Source organism: Drosophila busckii, chromosome 3R (genome assembly GCF_011750605.1).
Source record: "Drosophila busckii strain San Diego stock center, stock number 13000-0081.31 chromosome 3R, ASM1175060v1, whole genome shotgun sequence".
Lineage (NCBI taxonomy): Eukaryota > Metazoa > Arthropoda > Insecta > Diptera > Drosophilidae > Drosophila > Drosophila busckii.
Window position 1 is genome coordinate 19825021 of NC_046607.1, and position 17974 is coordinate 19842994.

The following is a 17974-nucleotide window of genomic DNA, read 5'->3' on the forward strand; positions in this document are numbered from 1 at the left end:
GTTACACTAGGGGACTGTGTGCTTAAGCATTTAAAAATTAGTTAGAGCTAAGCTGAGGAAAGTTGAATTTAAAAGATTTACGACATTTCATAAATGTTAACTATAATATAATAAAGCAGCGGTTTGCTTAGTAGCAAGACTAGGCTAAACTATTCAATTAAACAGCTCTGACTTTAGTTTTGATCGACTTCTGATTAAAAGTTTATGCAAGTTATTTGATTTTTAGCTTGCAAGGATTTTTAACATGCGAAAAACTATTCATAAATTATTTTACAGCTTATAGAACATTTTACACGCTTGTTATTTTAGCTTATTATTTAATTTCTAATTACTTTTAACTGCTGATAAATCGCACAACATATATAAATGTATAAGATGCTATATTTTTAATATCAGCTTCAAGTCTTTGATACTTAGATTGGTTTTGACTTGAGTTCTAATGAAAACTGCATATAAAATAGACTAAAATTCTTTGCAGTTAATAAAATGCGCTAGCATTTAACAATTAGGCTGAAAGATACGCCCAAGCTTTGTCTGCTGTGTGTTGTGAGCTTGGCAATTGTGTTTTGCTTTAAGCCTGATCTATTACTTAATTGCATTTGTTGTGGCTAGCAGCAGAGTCCAGTTGGTTGTCAGCTCTAGGCTCATAAGCAATGCAGTTGGCGTAGGCTAGTTAGATATTGTTGCGTGGTTTGCAGAACACGACGCAACAAAAGTAGTAGAAGAAGAAGAAGAAGCGGTGGCATAAGCCTTTTGTTATGCATGAGCTGTGGCGCTTGTCTGGGGCACATTAAAGGCACATGAATGGCCTGGCAATAAATATTATGAAAAATTTTAGCTCGTTGTTGTTGTTTGCCTTTATGGCATGCTAAACGTGCTGTTAACAACAACAACAACAGCAACAATTGCGACACTAAGCCACCACTAAGCCTATTATTTAATTTGCAAGCAGCAGACGCTGTTAGCCGCCCGCTGGGGGTGGGAGCTGCTGCTGGTTGCTGCTGCAAATGAACTTTTAAAGCGTCCCAAAAATGGAAACAAAAAGGAAAATAAAGTTGTTTCGAGCAAGTTCGCGGACACAAAAGTTGCAGATAGTCAATGTTGTTGGCGGCGATGTGGGTAAAAACGCAGGCATCATCAGTCATCACCCTCACGACATGTGCTAGGGGTTGCAAAAAAGCAAAACGCAAAACTTTTGCCAAATATTCGAGGCAAATAACAAGCAGAACCAGAACCAGAACAAGCAGCAGAAACAAGCGACAACAGCAATTCGTTACGGTCAGCTAGAGAGTTAGAGATACAAGTGACTAGCGATATAGATATAGATACATATATTCTTAGCCCCCAGCCCATGTCAAAGTCGAGCACTTGGCAACAGCATAAAACTTTGATGACTTGGCTGACTGTTATTGCTGCTGCCAATAGCAACTGCTGTTGCTACAAAAAATTGATGTGAAGTGAAGATTTTTGCTTAAAAATCAATTTAGCGAGCGACTACACTTTTATGTTAAATCAATTGAACTCAGGCGTGCGTTGAATGTCAACTGTCAGTGCCACAAGTGTAGCTGAGAGGGAGGGACGGAGGGAGGTAGGGGCATTGTTGCTGCCAGCTACCGTTAGTAACAGCAGCAGCAGCAGCAGGCCCATTGTACCATAGTTTAACACACTAACAAGGCTAATTGGTCATGATGCTTGTGACTGCGACATTCATTGCCTGACATTGCCACACACCGCCGCCGCCGCGTTGAACTTGCAACACACACACAACACAACAGTTGCTAGCTTTTGTCTTTGCTCAACCAGCACGCCCACCCACCACCCCCCAGCAAGGCTCTCGGTGACACCTGTCACATCACACAATGAAAATCACTCGACGTGCTCACGGCCTGCAAAAATATTGTCGCTTCCCTCTAGCTCTCTCGCTCGCTCTCTCGCTCTCGCTCTTGCTGCCGCCTGCGTCGGCTATTTATTTAGCCTGCTCGGTCAGCCTCTTGTCTGCTTAGTTGGCCAGTCGGAGACCGAGCCGGTTGCCCGTTTGGTTGCTCGCTTGGGTGTGGTGGCTGCTGCTGCTGCTGCTGGTGATGGCCATGACCATACAGGGACCGTCGCTATGCGCAGACAAAATTTGAGTATTCAATCAGCTTGGCGATAACTGTTCAAGTGATTTTTCGTTTGCCACATTGACTTTTTAAATGCTTAACAGTACTTTTGGCAAATGCAGTACTCAATTGACTTTTAAAGCCTGTTTGTTTGTTAGTTTGTTTGTTTGTTTGTTTTTGTGTGTCTTGGGGGTAATCAAATGCAAAGACATTGCCAATCGTTTCAAATAAAACTTGATACCAAACTGCCAAGTCGTTTGCCAGCGAGAACTTCAGCATTAAGTATGTGCCATAAAACTCTAAATCAGCTTGGCTTAAGCACAAACTCGTAGTGGCTTAAGCTGCAGCTAAGATTAGCTTTTCATTTACTTTTTTTTTTTGTTAACGAATTTTCCAATTTACTGCGGGAGTTGTAGGCAGACTTAAGCGTTTGGTACTGCAATAATGATCAATACTATTTTTAAATTGTTTTCTAACCAACATAAGTAATATTTTTTAATTAATACTGTTTTGGTTTGCAAACATCTAAATTTTCTGCTTGCATTCTAGGCACTCTAAATTTATTTATGCTACAATTATACTAAATATTTATAAATTTAACATATTTAATTTGACTTGTAAACGCTTTAAGAAAAACTGACAAACTTTTGCATACTTAAGATTAATCTTTGTACTCAACTTGATGCTTTGCAATTTTTACGGATTTTACAACTCTCAAAGTTTTGACTGCAACTTCTGTTCGGAGCATTTGCTTTTTATGTAGTCTCTGCTCAATTGTTACCCTGTTTCCATGTCAAAGTGCTGCAAACAGTGTAAACTTTTTATATGCTGAGCTGACAAACACAACAAACTACGAGAAATGCACTAACCAAACAATATATAAGCCACCCGACCACACAGCGCCAGACTGACCGCCAAGGCACCTACACTGGCTCCTGCTCCAGCTGCTGCTGCTCGCTTTCGAGGCATGTCCAGGCATTTCGCACCAATTGTTGGCATTAAATTTGCACGTCTAAAGCGAAAATGCCAAAAATATTTCACGACAAGGAGAAGCAGCAGCAGCAAACAGAACAGAACAGAAACGGAGACAAAACAACAACTAGCAATGGCAATGGCAATAGCAAGCGACAAATGTCGGCAACACGTAGCTGGCAATCACTGGAATGGCCATTGGTATGAACTAAAGTGGATTGCACATTGACAGGAGGCAGGGTGAGAGCTTGGGATGCTGGGCTGAGTTGCTGACTGGCTGCTGGTGCGGGTGGTTTGGATAATTGTTGGCCTGCAACAATTTGTGTGCTGCTCAAATGTTTGATGCGCGTCGGCGCAGTGCGTGTTGCAGCATCCACCGCAAGGAGCAGCAAAGTTGCAAAGGATGCCGGCTAGGCTGAAGCGGAAATGTTCAGTTCATTAGCGCAGCGTGCGCGTTGTATAACGGACGTGGTCTCTCTGTCTTCGATTTAAACTCAAAGCAAAGTCGCTTTGCGCTTTGGTCTCGCGTATTCTGTTCTGGCTTTTGTTCCTGCCACGCCGTCGCCGTTTCGGTGTGAGGTAAGGAGAGCGCGCGCGCGCGCCGGCAACAGCCGCAGTCACAGTCGCAGCCACACAGTTTTTGTCTATGTCTAGCTGTGCGTGTGTGTGTGTGTGTGTGTTAGCCAGACAAAGTCAAAGTCATTGGCCAAGTGCAAAAAGAAAAGGCCGCAAAATTGCCAACTTCAAGTGTAATTAAATAATTAATTAAATCAAACAATGCTTGGCGCAAAAAGAATTTCGCAAACAATTAAGCCCAAAAAAAGACTGTGTGGTCATAAAGCCAGCAACACACACACGCACACACACACACACACTCGTACACTCGTAGTTTAGCTAGAAGAAAGGTCAATAATCAACTGTTGGTGGCAAAGCAAATATATATAATAGTTCATCCTCCCCAAAAACGAAATATAAAAGAAGCTGATGGCGCGACGTGGGTTTCTTTTGAAACCGGTTGCTCCTCTATGTTGCCATAATTTCCATCGTTCGGTTCAGTTGTTGTCCAAATCAGCAAAAGCCAAGCCAGCGCGAGTGTTGCTTAATTAGAAGCGGCGCTGGACCAACACCTGTATAACAAAGCACATACATATGTAGACAAGCGGCAGCAACAGCTAACAACAATTATTACAAGCAACCGCAATCCCGCTTGATGGCCAACTGACTGACTGACTTGTGTGTAGCTTAAGAATTCAGCGTGGCTTTTGACTGAGTGCAGCAAGAGCTTCATAATCATCTTCAAATCAATCAACAGCAGCCGCAGCTACAGCCACAGCCGCAGCCGCAGCAGCAGCATCATCATGAGCAGCTGCAACAGCAGCAGCAGCAACAGTCGCGCAAATTCTTCGTTATGGCCATGGCCAAGAACTTGCCGCTGTCGCTGCTGCTGCCGATACGAAACGAACATTGGCCAAAGAGCGTGCCGAGAGCAGCCAAGTTGTTGGCCAAAGTTACAACGAACGCAGCGTCGCTGTCGCAGTCGCAGTCGCTGCCAACAAAGCCGGCTTGCTCTCTCACCTGCTGCTGCTGCTGCTGTTAACGTTGGGGCTGCCAACTTGCTAAGGTGCGCATTGGCTTCTGCGAAATCTCTGTGCTTAAGCGTGGGGAATTCTTTGCGCTTATTCATTGACCGCAGCGTAGCGCTGCACAGTGTAACCAAAATAAAGAAAACACAAATTAAAATGCAACTCAAGCTAGCTAAACATTTAATTCATTTAAAACTAATCAACTTTTATATTTTTATAATTATGCGCATTTCAATTTATTTTACTTGGCCACTGTGCATTGGCGCTGGCGTTGGCGTCTGCGTTGCTGCGCTGCGCTGCAGATCCGATGATGAGCAACTTTGTTGTCGTCACTGAGCATTTGAGTGTGTTTGCTGTGTGAGTGTGTTTGCTTGCTGTCTGCCTGTGTATGTGTGTAAAGTTCTTCTGCGCTCTCTTGGAGCGCTTCATGTCTGACTCGCGCTCACGCTCACGCTCTTGTGCTCTCTTAGCGTTGCTCATTGTCTCTGAGTTTGTCTGAGCGTTTGCTTTGGCCTCAGCCCGGCTTTGGCATGCTCATTTGACGCTGACGCTGACGCCGCTGCTTTTGCTGCTGCTGCTGGCGTCGCAGTCGCCATACGTTTTGTTTGATTTTCACAAAAAGCCGCTCGACGTAGGCTATATAAATAAACGCTGAGAAGCTATTGGGCCCGAGTCTCTTTGAATTATATGAAGCGGTTGCATCTTGGCCAACAGCTAACCAAGAACATCATCTCAACAGCCCCAGCAACCCAACCAACCAACAAAACCACTCAACTTGGTCTCGTTGGTCGTCTGCAGAAAAATTGTCAAACACATTTATTTCGACAATTTTATCGAACATTTGACACAGTGGATTATTTTTGCGCATCAAAAATCCGACAACATTAAAAAGTGTATGCTAACTAAAAGAATTAACTAAAACTAACTGAAACTGTGTGATATGCTATAAGAAGCAAACTGTGCTAAAGTGAACAAAACGAATTTTTACAACGGAAAATATTTAATAAATATTTGAAAAAATAACTGCAGTATTGGTGGCAAAAAGTGGGAAAATAATTTCAAAAATTGTTGCGTGCTGTTTCTTGAGTGAAAAAGGTGAGTTTCAAAAAGTGTCCTGGTGAACTTAGAAAAAAAAGTTGAAAAACATACAATTTAAAAAAATAAGTGCCTGAAAAAATTTTGATTTCTAGGACAACAAAAATTCAAAACGTAGCTTAACACAATTTTAAAACATTTAGATTAAATTCAGATTAAATATTTTTTAGCAACAGTTTAGTTTGTAGATTAATTTTTTTTATATAGCCAAGCTATAATCTTTGTAGACTTAGTTGCAATGCAAATCAATAATCATCGCATTTATTTCTAGTTTTTTATGCAATGAACTTGTGCAAATTGTTGTTTGGTTTATATTTAAAACTAGTTGCGCTAATAAGTCATTTCCTCAACTTGTTTTCCCAAGCTTTTCCCACTTGTAAGCTGATTCAACGCTTTTTTAGGGCAATAACTAGAACAGATTAATATTAATGGAAATATGCAAAGAAAAAAATTCTACAAAATAAGTATGACTAGTAGCAGTTTTTAAATAAAAATTAATTGCTTAACACAGTCAGACAGTTAACCAGGCGTTAAAACGGCCCGCACCGCAGTCAATGGTCAAAGTTATTCATTCATAAAAAAATAAATAAATAAAGAGTGAAAAAAATACAACGAATTGCAGGCACAAGTTGGCAAACTGCAGCTGTTGGCAAATTGCAAACATTCATTCATTTGCTTGCGCACTCATTCATTCACAATTGGCGTGGCGCCGCAAGCCGTTGCAACAACAGAGTCAGAGTCAGAGTCAGTGGCAATGCCACGCGCCTCCCACTTGCAACTGCAACAAACTGCAGTTAAAACTACTATACAAAACAACGGCTGAAAACCTTTGTGAAAAATAGTTTTTCCGCTAGCTTAAATGGCTTTGAATTTATGAGAGGCCATTTAACAGGCAACGGCTGCTGGGCTGGCTGGCTGGCTGGCTGGGTTAGCTGGCTGGCTACTGCACTTGGCCAAAAGTCCTGTTTAATTAGAATTTATGTAGCTCTCGTAAAAACTTGCAAGCAAAAAGCTTTTAGTTACTCATAAATAATACAAACTATGGCCTAGCACACAAACAATGCGCAATGTCAGCAAAAAAAAAAAAAATAAAAAAAAAGTAACACCACAGCAAAAAGGATATGTAGCCAGGACGTATGCACAGTCTGCTGCTCAATAAAAAGCTAAATGCAAATAAAATGTTGCAATATGCGCAAGTTTTTTGCCCTTTTTTCGCTCACTCTTAGAGCTTGTCCAAAAAGCGAATTGACATTGAGTGTTATTTGGTTTTTGGCCACAGATTTCAGATTTCATTGGCAGCTGGCCAAGAGCAGCAACTGGCAGCAGCTGGCAGCAGCTGGCAGCAGGTGTTGGTTGTGGGGAGGCTGTGCTTGTGATTTATAGACAGCAAGCAATTTTTATTTGGCTTAATCGCCTGCAGTAAGTTCAGTTTTATCGATCTAACTCTGTGGTTAGTACGGTTGCTATTTTTTTTTTTTTTTTGTGTGGCAGGCAGGCACCTTTAATTAAAAGCATTCGGTTGTGTCTTTCACTCAAGGCTATTACATGCTGCCGCTTGCGGTTTGCCAAAGCTGTCATAATGCATGCAGTTTCCGTTAGTTATAACCATTTGGGTTGAACAGTGCGTATGTGCGATGTCTACCTTTCTAAAGGCAGCAATTTGATATTCTGTTGCCAAGGCTGTTTTATTGTCTGCTTGAGGCTTTTGTGGCTGCCTTTTATCATAACAATTGAAACTCAGTGCAGCGCCAAATCTGAAGTTCTTTGACTTTATGTTAATTTATGTTAATTTCGCAGCCGCGCCGCGCCAACATAATAAGCAACTCACTCTTACCTTGCCAAAAGGCAACAAGCGCGCAAAGAAGAAAAGTAAAAGAAGTCTTCTTTAAATACTTAATTGACTTTAGCGACTATTTTAAGTTATGATGCGCGCGCTGACATCAGCAGGAGCCTGTGACTGAGACTGAGACTGAGAACATTGCTATAAATTACATAATGATAGCTGAGACTGGAGCTGGGGCTGGGGCTGGTCATGGCTTTTGTTCTAGGCAGGCTAGCTAGGCATTCTTCAGCCTATCTACCGTTAGCTTTTGAGTCATAAACCAAATTATAGACTTTTAACTTGATGCAAATCATATGCTGTGCTAATTGAGCTACCAACTCAGGCAGGCGCTGCTGCTGCTGCTGCTGATATTCAGGGCTATTAAAGCCAACAGTTGCTGCTGCTCATGCTGATGTTGCTGCTGCTGTTGGCAGTCGTGTCATATACATATAACAAGTGTGTGTGTGTGTGGCTGCTATCTGGAAGTATTTAATGCATGTTCAAGCGCTTTTTTGTGTATACAAATCAATTGTCTCTGGCGATAAGCGTCTAACAAATTAAATGATGACGGTCGCGCAAGCTTTTTAAATATTTTACCTTCAAAAATTTTGCGCTTTATTTATTTTTATTGTCTGGCACCCACAGCACTTGAAGTCCAAACAAACAAATCAAAATGTATATAAAGCATTTTGTTATTTTTGCAGTTTAATTGAGTAAATCGGTTTATGTGCAGCATTAGCAATTGTTGTTGCTACTTCAAGTTGTTGCTGCTTTTGAGTTGTTGCTGTAAAGAAAGTAAGCGCAACTAAGCACATTACGCGTTTAAATGCGACACTTGCTGCTGCTGCGCATTACGCCCAAGGTTAAAGCGTGGCAAATAGAACCCAAGTGGCTGCCACAAGAACTTGGTGGCTTAAACTGTGTCGCGGGGCGCAAAACACAACAAAAATTTCTCTAACCCAAATTGTTGTCGTTTTGTTTCGGTTTCGGGGCGGCAATCTGGTTTGTTCGCTCTGGCGCTGGCGCTGGCGCTGGCGCTGGCTGCTGCAACTTTTTGAGTTCAATAGCCAAAGAAAGTATCGCCGGCAATAGAAAGAAAAAGTGTGCAAGCCATTGGGCTAATGGGCCGACACAGTTCTTGGCGCGTCTTGGCTTAGCTTGGCTTGGCTTACAGGCGTATACGTAATGTGCATAGTTAAGCTGCAACGCCTGCCGTTTTGGCAGCAACAAGTGTTAATGCAATAAAAACATGTTTTTAAGCCTAGCCAATTTGTTTACACTAATGCCATTTAATTGGCCATAATAATCAATGAGGCCAACCAATGCGGTCAAGGTGTCAACTGCCCTGCCAAAAAAAAAAAAAAAAAAACTACAAAAATAAAGATATTTGATTTCGCTTATTAGCGAAACGGGCCAAAGCTAAACAGTTATGCGTTCAAAGCCAATTAAGCCAACGGCGTTTGAACTTTGAAAAACTTTACACAAACACAAACACAGAGGCAAAATTGAAAGTTTATAAATTAATTCAATCGGCAGCTGCAATTGGCCTGCGGTCAAGAGAGTCAAACAAAAAAAATCAATGCTTACTTCAACAAGAAATTCTTTCTTTGTCTGTATGTATATGTGTGTCTGTGTGTGTGTGAAAATATGCGAAAACTCACAGTGGACACTTTAAAAAGCGCTGAATAGGCCAAAAGAAATCTGACAACCAAAAAGAACTAACAACAACAACAACATTTGGCAAACAAACAAACAAGTTGTAAACAGGTACACAGGTATGTGCCCAGTTAGCAAAGCGTGTGGCAGTGGCAGCCAGTTCAAGCTTGCCCCATTGCCGCTGCTGCTCTCCGTTGTTTATTTGTTTGTTTTGTTTTTTTTCTGCTGCTTGAAGATGTTGCGCGCTGCTTGAATGAAATTAATTTCTATTGTATAAATGTTGGCAAAATTAGCTATAAACAGCAGCAGCCGCAGCCGCAGTTTACAGTTATTTTTGTTTCGCAGTGCATAAGCATTCGATAGCAAGTATTTAAATAACTGTACATATGGCCAACTTAGCATATTTGGTAAATCCTAGAGCGCGCGTTACTTTCACTTTGACTAAATATGCTAAATTCCAGCTGAAAAATTTAAACGCTGCTTGACCTATTCTCAACAACAACATGTTGTTGCTGTTGTTGTTGGCCTGGCTGAAACCGAAATTTGTAATGCAAGTATTATTTAAGCCGTGGCCCATAGTTTTGGGCAGCTGCTGTTGACCCACATGCCTATGAACTTGACTGCGCTGCAGCGCTGCATTTGCATATTGAATTAGTATTGATAAATGGCTACGCTTATAGAATATTATTAATGTGCTTAACAGTAAGCTGATAAGTTGCGCTAATTTCTGTTAATTAACATAGCTGTTAACAGCAGCTACAAAATAGAGCAAACTATGCATAACTCAAACTAACTTTTTGTTTCTCTTGATTTTGTCTTGCAGGTACGTTAACTAACTCGCTGTGGCTTTTGGTAAGCTAAGAAAAAAGTAATTGAGATATTAAGCAACTTTTTGTTGCTGGTCGTCCCATAAAAGTATGCAATGATAAATTGCAAATTGCAGTTGCAGTTGAAGTTGCTCTGTGGCAGTTGCAGTCGCTGCCTTGATTTAACTGCTTCAATTTGCATAAATAAATAATTTAGCAGCGCTGGCAATAAAAGACTGCAAATTGAGTCGCAAAAAAGGTAACAGAGCGAGCCAGTCAGAGGCGTGGCCAGTCAGTCAGTCAGTCAGCCAGTTTGAGCATCTAATTTATGCAGGCAGCTGGAGCGGGGATAAATGCAAATGGTAGTAGTTGCAGTTGCAAGGTGCGTGCTCCACTCAAGTGGCAACAACAACAAGAACAACTCGTGTTGTATACACAAAAGCGTGTGCGCTGCTTTCATGCACAGACGCCCCCCTAAATGACAACAACAACATATTGTTGCTGCTCATTATTGAAGTCCGTGTCATCAGCCACGTTCCCGTATATCCTTGTGGAAATTCCAATGCTTTTGCCCGGTTGCGGCATTGTTTGCATACTTGACTCCAATGCGCTCAAGTGTTTCTGTGGCAAGCAACCCTTATATAGACATATACACTCTTTATTGTTGTTGTTGTTGCGGCAGCACACAATTCACACAGCTTTAAGCTTAATGAACTTTCAATTAAGCCTGCCATTTATACAGCAGAGCAGCGCTCGACGCTGTCATTTGTTAATAAACAATGCAAATTGCTCGGCTCTGTGTTTTTGTTTTATGCGCTGCCATTTACCCATGGACAGCTTGACAAAAACTTTTTTGTGTGTGACAAATGCAGCTGGACGCTCAGTTCATTTCAGTTTTTATTATTTAAACAAATGTCAGCTCTATTTTTTGTATTAATTAAAATGTCAGGCGTCAACGCAATTTGCAGCCAATTTAGCATAGGCTAATAAATTGCATTAAAAATGCCAAAATATAAAAATTAAATTTCTTTTTAATCTGCGCACAACCCTCAGAGCTAACAAACTTCATCAATCAGCGTTGCCCTGGCTGCAATATTAGATTAAGTAACAAGCCCCAGCAGCAGCGCTTGGTATAAATTTTTAGGCAGCAGCTCAAGTTAAAATATGTTTTTTTTATAGGCAGACTTAACTAACATTAAATTGCCTGCTCTGTGGGCGAGCTGCTGCTACTAAGTTGTTAACTATTTATGTTTCTAAGCGGAAAAACCAGCTAAGCATAATTTAAAGTTCTAAGAACACGGCGTGTGTTTTATAGACCACACGTACTACCAAAAAAATAAAGTAAACTGGTTGTGTGTGTGTTTTTTTTAATAGGCAGCTGGCGTAATCATAAACACAAACAAATTCCATTTCATTAGAGTTTTGTTTTTAATTTTTAATGCTCGCGCAGCCCAAGTGTAAAGTGCAACATTTTAGGCTCGAGGCGCCTGCATAACTTTCATTTTACCTTTTTAACTAAATGTTAAGCACGCAGAACACTTTCATTGACAAAATAAATACAGAAACTTGTTTGGCGAGCGCGTTAAAAGTGAAAACTGCCCGCTTAATGTTTGACTTTCTTAGCTAAAGAAAAATCTCACGTGCAATCTGTTAATTTTTAATTATTATTTGCTTAACGTGTGGCAATGTGCGTTATACAAATTAAAAGAGCAAAACACCTGCGCTAGAAGTGGGCGGCAGGGGTTTAACAAATCTGTCGAACGACAACGACCTTAGGCGCCGTCGATCTTTTTTGCATTATTTTTCAAGTGGAGGCTTTTCGGCATTTTTTGCTACAACTAACGGTATATGAATCATGACTTTGGCAGGCAGCATGATTTAAAACACTCACTCACACACACACACACATATATATATAAGCCGCGCATGCCACATGTAAGTGCCCATGGGCACTGATGCGCTGCTGCCCCCCCACCCTCGCTCCCTGCTTGTTCTCCATGGCAGCCGTTGCTTTAGCTGTTTGTGCATATTTTAGCACATTTTGTAACGTCCAGACCTAGACCAGCGATCGATGACGTTGGCGTTGGCGACTTTGTAAACGCGTAGGAAAGCAAAAAAAAAAAGCAGAAACGTGCGATTTCAAGTTGACAGGCACAGCTTTGAACCCTGCCCAGCGTACGCGCTGGTACTGCGGACTAGACTGGCCCCCACACTCTCTTCATTCCAGCCTAAGCTCTGGCTATGTGCAGACGTATTTTTCATTTTCTACATTTTAATGCAATTTTTAATTTATTTGTTTTTGGCGCTCTCACGCTTGTGCGCGCTCTCTCTCCTTTTCTCTTTTGTATATCAAACGCATGTAGCTCTATTGATTGGCATTTCCTGCTTAGTGTTAAGAAATTCCTTGCGGCTCAGCAGCATTTGCAGCTGCTTTGAAGTTGGCTTTTTGCTTAAGTTAGGCCCATGGGCCAATCAATGAGTCAGTTTAGTTCTCAGGCTCGGGCTAACTTGCAGAATATATTGCTGCTGCTGCTGCTGCTGCTCTTTAAACGAATGATATCATATATTTTAAAATATGTATGTTTTTTATAAATATATATCCGGGCAATTCCCCAATTTAATTCCAGCTACCAGCGCAATTGGCAAATTACATAGGCATGAGTAATCAAAGCTGAATAAAATAAGAACAGCGCATTGAAACACTTTTCAAAATTTCAAATAAAACTCACGTAGTGCCAAAAATACAAAAAAAAAAAACGTTCACTTTAACGACTAACTGTATTTTGTTATTGTTGTCTATTGTAATTGGGCATTGAGAGCTTTTGGTTACTTGGCATAATTAGAACTCGTTTGGCGCATCGTGGCCAAAACACAAAAATATATTCAAACACTTTTTATTGTCTATCCATTTATTCATGGCTTTAAGTTTGCCAAAATGTTATTGAATGGTTGTATAACAATATAAAGCAACAGCAGCTGATACGTGTGGGCGTGCTAAGTGCTTTGTTGTTGTTGCTGCTGCTGCTGTTGCTTTTGTTGCTGCTCTCAAATTGCAAGACACGTAGAGTGAAGCGCTGGCTCTCATCGCAATTAATTAAAAATAATGGAGGCAGGCAAAAGTTCATTAGTTATTTAGCTGACGACGAAAAAAAAATGAATTTAATGGCTGCAGCTGCAAGTGGCAAGCGAGTGAAATTAGAACGCTTCTGCTGAAGTTGACCCCAAGAAAAAGAGAAATTTGTGGCATGCCACAGTGAGACAAAAACGAAAAATAAAAAGTGCAGCTAACATAAAATCAGCGCACGAAATGCTAACTGACCCAACAGCACCAGCAACTAGAGTCACATATATGGCTTGGCTTGGCGTGGCGTGGCAGTTGTTGCATGCTGCATGGTTGCAAGCGTAGCCAAAGCCAAACGGTAGCTGCTGGCATCAAGATTTGTCACAAATCAAAGCAAAGCAGCCACAGCTACTAATCCAGTTCAAGTGTTGGCCAAGCCAAAATGGCAAATTGCCGCTGCCAGTTGCAACTTGCTGCGGCAAGTTGTTGCCACTGCTGCTCTCGTTGGCGTTGGCGGGCACGCCGCTGTTGCTGCTGTTGCTGTTGTCGTCGTGCCAGGCAGTCACAGCTTCCGCATTGTCGCCAAGCTGACAAGTGCACTCAGACTTAGTAAAGCTGCAACAAGAGCAGCAACAACTGCTTAAGACTTGTACTATAGTTAACATTTAGCGCAATTGTTTGCTTGTTGCCACTAGACACCGTTAGGTTTGTGAATCGTGCACGCGGCTTTATTAATTTTTGCCCAGAGCTCTGCACTTCAGTTCACCAAAATTTGACTGCAAGGTCGATAATTTGTAAGGCCAACATTAATGCTTAGCAAATATACAAATTGCTCTTGGGCAGCAGCAGCAGCAATTGCACAAAGAATTTGCAGGCTGGCAACAAGTTCAAGCCACAAAATTGGCCAAACGTATGTGTCTGTGTGTGTGTGAGGTGTGAGTTGGATTTATGACAACGTTGATGTGGGCAAGCAGCAATTTGTGTTGCTGCTGCTGTTGCTGATTGCAGTTTGCAATTGCAATTTGCAATTGCTAGCCAACACCGTTAAATGGCCGCTGCAAGAACACAAAACCAAATTAACGCCAAAGCAGCAACAGCTCCAGCAACAGCAGCAGCAGCAATCAGAGTGTAATGCGATAAGCTTGGCAATTGCAATTGGCAATTGGCCGATTGATCGTGCCTGGACAACGCATGAGGTTAGGTCAGGCAAAAGATCGCGATTGGTATCGTAAAACGTCAGACGTCTGCCCGATTGCCGGATTGAAATTCGTTCGTTGGCAACGTTCTTGCTTCTCTCTATCTTTCTCTAGCTCTTTCGCTGTGTCTCTAGTTCTGTGCTAAATGTCAATTTGATAGCAGAATCCAATTAAAGCGGCAACTGCTGCTGCTGCTGCTGCAAGTTGCAAATTGCCATGCGCAACGCGCTCGCTCGCTCTCTATCTCTTTCTCTATGGCTGCTGCTGGGTCAACGTAAGCTGCGTGCGTCAAAGTATATTTGTGGGTCATGGTACACATCTCAAAAGCCAGACAGACAGACAGGCACTGACAAGAGACACCTTTTGTTGCATATATGCTAACGAAGCCTGTCCCGTGCGACTTGCCCCTTGCTAGCTGTCAAAAAGTTGCGCATGTGAGATTTTCCCACCCTCCATTGCGCTCCAGCTCCAGCTTAAATGTAAATTTTTTGTCTTCGTCTGCCGCTGCCACTGCCGCTGCTGCTGCTGCTGCTGCTGCATGCTATACATTTATATTAGCGCACACTCTGTGGCAGTTGCAGGCAGGCAGCAATTTATCAAAACCTAAACAGTGGCCTGTCCAGTGCTTAGCCATTGTAGAAGTTGCAGTTGCAAGCTGGGCGGCTGAGCAAACATTTGCATTTTGCACGCATGAGACGCGACCTGTGGCAAGGCCTGGGCTGCCATGCATTTTTCATAACGCATAACAACGAGGTAGCATTGTTGCCAAGTTGCCAAGTTGCTGTTGCTGTTGCTGAAGTTGCAACTGATGTTGATGTTGATGCATGGCCATGCAGCCCTAGCCAAGACATTTCGGCAAACTTTTCACATGGCCTATATATTTGCGCGTGCCTCGTTTTGGGCAATTGGCCTGGCCTACAGACTTGATGTATGTAAGTGTGTTTGTAGTTTTGGCTATTCATTCACAAATTGTATTTGTGTCACACACGCAGCCTCAGCTGTGTGTCTGTGTGTGTGTGGACCACCCCTTTATTTGGTCTTAACCCAAATTGTTTAACATTTACCCAACAGCAGCAGCGACGGCAGCATAATTACAGCAACAAGTTGCCAGCTGGTCGGCCACATGTTGCTGGCGTGTGTACGCTTGTTGCTAATAGCTTTAGAACAAGTGCCATTTTGGCCAACAACTAATAGCCTGTTTGTGTTGCTTCCGTTGTTAGCCACAGCAACAGCAACAGCTTTAGCAGCAGCATCATCATCATCAGCAACAGCAACATCGTTGTATAGAGCAGTGTGAGATTATCATTATTGTTATTGTCGCTCGTCATGTCAACTCTTCATCAGGCAACAGCCGCACTACGTTGCAATCTCTCAGCTTCGTGTGTTGCATACAGCCAACTGCAATTTGTGGCAGCAGCAGCAGCAACTTGTGTGCTCTTTTTCCCTGCATTTTTAATGAGCACATTTCGCGCATTTATGATGAGAGCGACTGCCTAACATTAGCTCATTTTATTTGCTTATTTCGTTAGCGAACAAACGATACAAGCCAAGAGGCAGGGTAGGGGGGCTCAGCTCAGATTTCGCATGAAGCGTCTGCAATTGTGACCCCCCACAGTAAAATATAAAAAAGTGCGCGCTGTGTCAGATTTCCCATTAAAGCAGCAGACGTATTGTTAACGCATATGATTGTTCAGTTTTCCAAGCTAATCTAATCAGCGCCAAGCTCCACTTCAATATATCGTATATGCTGCTAGTTGTCAACAAATATGCGTGCGTATTATTTTTATTGCTTTGTATGGCATTAAGGGACACGCCCTCAAGTGGCACGTACAAGAGCCACCCTTGGTGGTATGTGTGGCACACTCACGTGTTGCATCTCCTGGGACTTGATTAAAGGCGCATAAAAGCAAATAAAATGAAAAGCGAAAAAAAAACTTGAGCTAATAAATGAAAATATGAAACGTATACGAGTTTTATGGCTTAATATGTACACAGTTTGTCAACTTGGGCTAATTAGCTGTTGCTGTTGCTGCTGCTGCTCAGTATGTTGCTGGTGTGTGGGGTTGGTGTGGGCTCTGCTAAGTTTTTGTGGCGTGTGGCTGACATTTTCAATCAAAAGAGCCCAAAAAAGAAAAACTTCCGCAACACGCAGAAGTTTTAACGTTTGCTGACCTTTTGCTGCGAGGGAAGTGTGGGTGACTGGCTGGCTGCTATATATGTGGGTGGGTGGGTTGCCCTGCAAGCATGTCAGAGAAAATTGCACATCTGTCAAATCAGCAAACAAGTGATTTCCGCAAACAATTCATGCCAGTCAGACAGCCAGTCAGGGGATGACCAAAAAAAAAATATATAAAGTAATGGTGGTGGTTGTGAACAGTTGGGCACAAAAATTGTTTGTGCACGTAAATTGCTTTTGTGCCAGAAAGCTATAGAAATATATGTGTTTATATTTGGCCGACTTGACAGGCTTTTGTTAAATGAAGTGCCTGTCGTTTAAGCAAAAACATATTGTGCCACAATTTAATTGTTGTTTAAGGGTTAAATGCAAGTTGCTTATAAATTTCTTTTGCTTCTTACTTGCAGCCAGAGACATGACAAGAAAACGTTCGAGTCCAGTGGGACTCGAGAAGCTGACGATGATGTCCATGCTGAGCATGTTGGGCATGCTATTGGTGCTGCTGCCAGCGCTAACACAAGCCGGTAAGTGGTTTATTATGTCAACATAAATTATAGTTAAGCTGGCCAATGCGCACATATGCGCTATCGATTGATTAAATTTTTGCCTGTCAATACAGAGTGAGAGCGTTTGGGTAAACTAATTGCCCACACAGCTGCTTGTGCAGGGTCAGTGCAGCCAGAGAATTGCATTTGTGGGCTATATAATTAAAGTGGGGTGGTCGTTAATGTGGCAGACAACTGTTCAATAGCCTGAGCCTAGGTGTTAACTTTCTACACTAATGGTGTCGATATTTTAACGACTTGCTTAAACATTCGGTTTATGGCAAATAAACCCCAAAAACGCAAAGCTAACTAAAGTACTGAGTGCCTAACTGACTGACTGACTGTCTGTATATCGGTCAGCAGACAAAAGCTTTAGCTACATGTAATCACATGCAAACATGCCACAAGTCGCAGTCGCAGTCGCAGTCCCCAGCTGCAACACACACAAGTCTCTATCGAGGCGACAATAGTCAAAGTCTGTCAGTTCGTCAGTCACTTTGGACAGTCTTGTTGACCCACATTTACCCACACACAGCACACAGCGCAGAGTGAGAGCCCAAAGGTTCTTGGAATGTTTCATTAACACATGCCCAAAATGCAGCTGCATATCTTTAAGTATCCATGAAAGCCACGCTGCTTTTTATAGCTCCAGCTCCAGCTCCAGCTCCAGCTCCAGCTCTTGTTGTTGTTGTTGTTGTTGCTGTTGTATTTTTAGAGTACGCTATTTGCTCAGCTACACCTCTAACACTTTGTGGGTTTGATGAACTTGCCAGGCAGCTTAAATAACTTTGCTTTGTCAAGAATTTCTCAGGCCGATAATTGAATTGTAGCATTATTAAACTCATAATATGTTTGGCAGCCAAAGAGAGAGCGAGAGAGAGGCAGAGCATGACTCAACAGAACCACAACAATCATTCCATAAATATCAGCTCGCCACATTTTGCGCTTTTGGCCAAGTGCTCA

General features: G+C 42.1%; 1 protein-coding gene across 1 annotated transcript in view; it reads left to right on the forward strand.

Annotated features, from left to right (window-relative positions):
• The first annotated feature begins 5698 nt into the window (after nt 1-5698).
• The window catches only part of LOC108603610 (pneumococcal serine-rich repeat protein), a 29503-nt gene continuing 17227 nt past the window's right edge, over nt 5699-17974 (forward strand). The window contains exons 1-2 of the mRNA XM_017992558.1: nt 5699-5749; nt 16874-16990. Of these exons, the coding sequence (XP_017848047.1) occupies nt 16882-16990 (109 nt within the window). The 5' untranslated portion in view covers nt 5699-5749; nt 16874-16881. The remainder of the gene's footprint in view (nt 5750-16873; nt 16991-17974) is intronic.